This window comes from Schistosoma mansoni, chromosome W, assembly GCF_000237925.1.
Source record: "Schistosoma mansoni strain Puerto Rico chromosome W, complete genome".
Classification (NCBI taxonomy): Eukaryota; Metazoa; Platyhelminthes; class Trematoda; order Strigeidida; family Schistosomatidae; genus Schistosoma; species Schistosoma mansoni.
Window position 1 is genome coordinate 1,014,039 of NC_031502.1, and position 5,335 is coordinate 1,019,373.

The following is a 5,335-nucleotide window of genomic DNA, read 5'->3' on the forward strand; positions in this document are numbered from 1 at the left end:
GGCTTCAATATACTTATGATCTCAACTATATATAATGAATTTTAATTGCTTTAAGTCATTATAATGAATTGAAAGTCATGATGCTTCATTGGTTATTATTGCTTTCAATAGATTTATAGTAGCGAAGATCGTGAGACTATAAATTATGAACGACCTTTGAGGGATGCTAGAGTAACCTTTAGAGTGTTCACATGATAACCAGGACCAAATGAGTGATATAAACCTATATGAGGACTTCAAATTATGATTTACAGTTCATATTTAAGTTTTTCATCATTAACTGACATCATCTATAATATCAAAACTTTATTTATCCATATAAATGAATGAAATCTCACTTCAAAAACCTGAGACCTATCTCTTAAATCTGATTGGTTCATTCATAAATTATAGTCTTACTACAAAACAACAGCTGATTTATTTTACTCGTTTCTGATTGGTTATTTTATTTCCTCTTTTCTGATTGGTTAATAATAACAATAATAATAATATTCGTTGTTTATTTATACACTTCAAATATACGCATTTTTAATGATGTTTCAACACATGGTGGATAATCTAATCTCGTTAACTTTCGTATAAAAGTGACAATATTCAATTTTTTTCTCCTTTTTTCTTTTTTTTTTCTAAAAAAACAAAAAAATAATAATAAATCAATAAATAAACCAATGAAATTAAAAAAATATATTTTTTTAATTTTTTTAATTATTCATTATATTTATGCATTTATTAATAATAAATCAATTAATATACAATTAAAAATTAAAGAACAATCATCATTATATACAACTATTGGTAATATTACTCAATATTTATATTCAAAATCAAAAATTACATCAGATTCTATTTATTTTAATATAACTAATAATGGTTTAATACAATTAATTAAAATTATTGATATTGAATTATTATGTATAGAACAATTTCTATGTTGTAATTATAATCAATTATGTGAATTAATATCCAATATCATTATAGAAGAATTGAATTCTAATGAAATGAAATTTATTCAGATCAGTTTACATATTGAAGATATAAATGATCATAAACCACAATTCACTACTACTCATAATCAACAACCACAAATAGTCAAAATATCTGAATTATCTAAAATTGGTACAATGATTCAATTAACACCAGCAATTGATTTAGATCTATCATTAGAAAATCAAATACAACGTTATATTATCTATGGAATAGAATTAAAAAAATATTTTGAATTAGATCAAACTAATTTACCTAATATCTATTTACGTTTAATTCAATTATTAGATTATGAATCTAGTACACATTATAATGGTATGATTGAAGCATGTGATAAACAATATTGTACACAACAAAATTTAACGATACAAGTTTTAGATGAAAATGATAATAAACCAATGTTCATTAAACATTTATATGAAGTCAATATACCAGAAAATACTACAATTGGACAAACTATATTAATATTAAATGCAATAGATAAAGATTCTTATTTAAATGGACAAATGAATTTTCAAATACAAAATGATTTAGATTATAATTTAAAGAAAACATTTCGTTTAGATAGTCATTCAGGACATTTAATATTACAATCACGTTTATCGGCACATCAACGTTCAGAATATCGTTTTATAGTTAGTGTAAGTGAAGTATTAAATAATAATCAAAATCAAATTCAATCAGGTGATATGACATCATCATCATCATCGGCATCATCGACATCAGCAGCGGCGGCAGCAACATCAACAATACCAGTTACATCATCAGATACAGCAAATGTTATTATTACTATACAAGATATAAATGATTATAGTCCATTAATTAAAATGATATCACCAATGGAAGGTAAACAATTAACTATATTAGAAAATTCTGCTAATATACGTGTATGCGTATTACAAGTAACAGATAATGATTTAAATGATAATGGTCGAGTTCAATGTCAACTTATATCAAATATACTTGATATATCTAATAATGCAATAAATACTACTATCACTACTACTACTACTAATATTGATTCATTTGAATTAACACAAACTGGTAATCATTATACATTATTAACAACAAGATCATTTGATGCTGAATTAGAACCATATATAACAGTAAATATAGCATGTACAGATTATGGTATACCACCACGTTCATCTAATCGGGAACTTATTATAAAAATTGATGATATTAATGAATATCCACCTGAATTAGAACGAATAAATTATCATGCTAGTATAATGGAAAATGTTAAATCTGCTGTAGAAGTTGTACAAGTGAGTTGTTTTGTTCAATCTTCAATTCTAGTATCGGATTGTCGAGATTTTTTGGGTTTTATTATATTCATGAATAAACCCAATCTTAAAAAAAAACAAACACTTAAAACCTAAAAACACTAGGCGATCGTTTCGTCCTAGTTTGGGACTCTTTAGCAGTGTGTATCTACGAAGTCGTAACTGGGAGTCAGACTCAGAGTCTTCGGTCTCAAGCACGAACCTCTAACCCCCAGACAGCTGAACAGGGATCCAATACTTTAGAAATCTAACTTCAATTAAGTTATACAATTCTAACTTTGTCACCGAATATTTAGCTAATAATACCAATAACTTGTTTATGGTGATGCTCTATTTACAAGTTTAATTTGAGTATGTAATTAGTGCCTGTTAGTCCCAAATATCAAATTGATGCTCCTAAATACACATTATTAATCCCTTGCTTCTATACTAATCGATTAGTTGATAGTGACATCTCAAATGAACAAAACCATAAACCAATAAAAACTATAAAAAGTTATCAGTCAGTAGCTCATTTGAAGCATTTAGTACAGCTATCACAGAACAACTCATATTTCCCCAGAAATTTTAATAAACAGGGAAGTCCTACTCACTACTTTCTCCCGGTGACGGTGTTGTTTACGAAATTGAGAGAAAGGAAAGCGAATGCCCGGCGCTTCGATCAAGTTGGTGGGTACTGAAGATCCACTAAGGGAATTTGGGAAATCCTGATTTCAAACCAATGGCTTGCATGAGCTCAATGAATCTAAGTAAACAAATGACGTATGAATCTATGGTTGGACACCGACTACCATGGGAATGCACCTTCTTGTGATTTTGACTTATAGGTTGAAGGATCAGGAAGTAGCTCCATAATGAAACCACCTGCTTCGGTTTCGATGCCTGAAAAGTATGCTAGCCCTCATAGAAATCAAATGATGAAGTGTGGCGCATATGTATTTGATTCCTCCTTGTACTAACGTTGGTGTGTTCACATAAATAAATAAATACCATACAATATTTGTAAAGAATTATGGATGATGTTTATTGACCTTTACCGAAATCAGTCTAAGTGATGAATTTGTAATCATTATCTATCTTCCTATCAATCAATTTCATTCCTGATCTCATTCTTTAATCTGATAAGTTCTTTTAGAGCATGTATTTTTCATGTTTATATTTCTATCTCTTTCGATATTATTCCCACTCTTATTGTTAGCTATTTCTTCTCATTACATAGTTTTGTGGTATTTCAACTTTTACCAACGCATACTTATACCAGTTTCTACTTTCCATAGTAACTAACTGACTATGTTCAATCCTATATGTGATCATGAATACATACTAGGATGAAATTTCTCGGTAAACAATCAAGTATCCAAAATTTTTCAACTTTTTTATATGCGATGACATAATTGTTATCTTTAGGAAATAGACACGTGACTTGAGGTTTTAGTTGCTACATCTATTCTAAATGATGATATTATTTTCATAGTTGAAAGCGTGAGTCAATTGAAGCTAGACCACCATGGAAAACCTGGAACCAATTGACAGGCCGTTTCGTCCTATTATGGGACTCCTCAACAGTTCGCATCCACGATCCCGCGCTCGCGAGATTCGAACCTAGGACCCACCAGTCTCGAGCCAAAGCCCTTAACCGATAGACCACTGAGCTGGCATCCAACGGTGTTGATGTCTAACTTCAACTGATCCACGAAGTTGAGCAACCGTTCACCAATAGTCTTCAGTGAGTTCCTATTTCACAACAGACGTGGTTTTGAACTCTACTGGTTACTACTTCTCACTAGAGCTCCTAGATATACTTCTCGAAGTCAGTCACTAGTGAGCATATGATTATATTAATTATCAGAAGGGGTTTTGTGGAGATTTAGTATGTTTCATAGTTGCAAGAGCGAGTCAATTGAAGCTAGCTTTCAACTATGAAAATACTAAATCTCTACAAACCCCTTTTTATGATATTATTCTCTTTTGTAAATTGTCATATCATATGTGTTATTTCACTTCAGGATTACTTTTTTTAATGGAGAGAAGCTATATTTAATGTAGATTTAATTTGAGAATAGACTGAGTTCATCATGTTAATAAAATTGATAACAAATTTCATTTTCAGAAAGTGGTTTTATGGCGATTGTAGCAATTTGATAGTCTGATTCATGAGTCGGTTAAAGCTAGACCACTATGGAAAAACTGGAAGCGCTGGATAGCCGTTTTGTCCTAGTATGGGACTCACTAGTCCAGAGGTTAAGCTTTCGCTCGCGAGACTGATAGGTCCTGAGTTCGGATCCCGCGAGCGGGATCGTGAATGGGCACTGCTGAGGAGTCCCCTAGTGGGGCGAAATGGCCATACAGTGCTTCCAGGTTTTCCATGGTGGTCTAGCTTCAATTGACTCGTAATCTCAACTATTATTATTATTATTATTATTATTAGTGTCTTGAAATAATACGATAATAATATGTGACAATAAAAAATTGATATAAACTATTCTAGACATCAATTTATTTAATCAACATTCGGTATATCTACTGATTCTATACAGATTTATATCATATTCATTATTATTACTACCAGATATTATCATATTTAATACGTTAACTTTTGCCCCCGAATGCCCTGGTACGGTCGAGAGTGGGGAGAGTCCGCTCTCCCTCTCCAAATGCTCTCACATGGCCAGCGAATATATAGCCTCTGTCAAGGAAGTCCTACTCACTGCCTTCTCGTGGCATTACTGTTGTTTACGAAATTGAGAGGACGAAAAGCGAATGTCCGTCGCTTTACCCAGGTTGGTGGTGATGAAGGATCCACCTAGGAGAGTTAGAAAACCCTGATTACAAACCAATAGTGCACATGGGCTCCAGTACCGTGAGGGAACAAATGGCGTGCGAATCAATCGTTGGTCACCGGCTACCATGAGATTGCATCTCCTCACGATGCTCCACTGCCTTGTGGATCAGAACTTCAGGTCAAAAGCTCCGGGTGTATCCCCCTATGAAAACCACCTGCTTGAGTTTGTGGACCCAGGCAGTATCACAGCCCTCACACAAATCAAATAAGATTGTACGGCGCA

At 32.1% G+C, this 5,335-nt stretch overlaps 1 protein-coding gene across 1 annotated transcript in view; it reads left to right on the forward strand.

Annotated features, from left to right (window-relative positions):
- Nucleotides 1–668: 668 nt before the first annotated feature.
- Smp_156970 (putative cadherin) overlaps nt 669–5,335 on the forward strand; it is a gene marked incomplete at both ends in the record, with an annotated part of 37,253 nt that continues 32,586 nt past the window's right edge. The window contains 2 exons of the mRNA XM_018799872.1: nt 669–1,668; nt 1,714–2,252. Coding sequence (XP_018653742.1) covers nt 669–1,668; nt 1,714–2,252 — 1,539 coding nt within the window. The remainder of the gene's footprint in view (nt 1,669–1,713; nt 2,253–5,335) is intronic.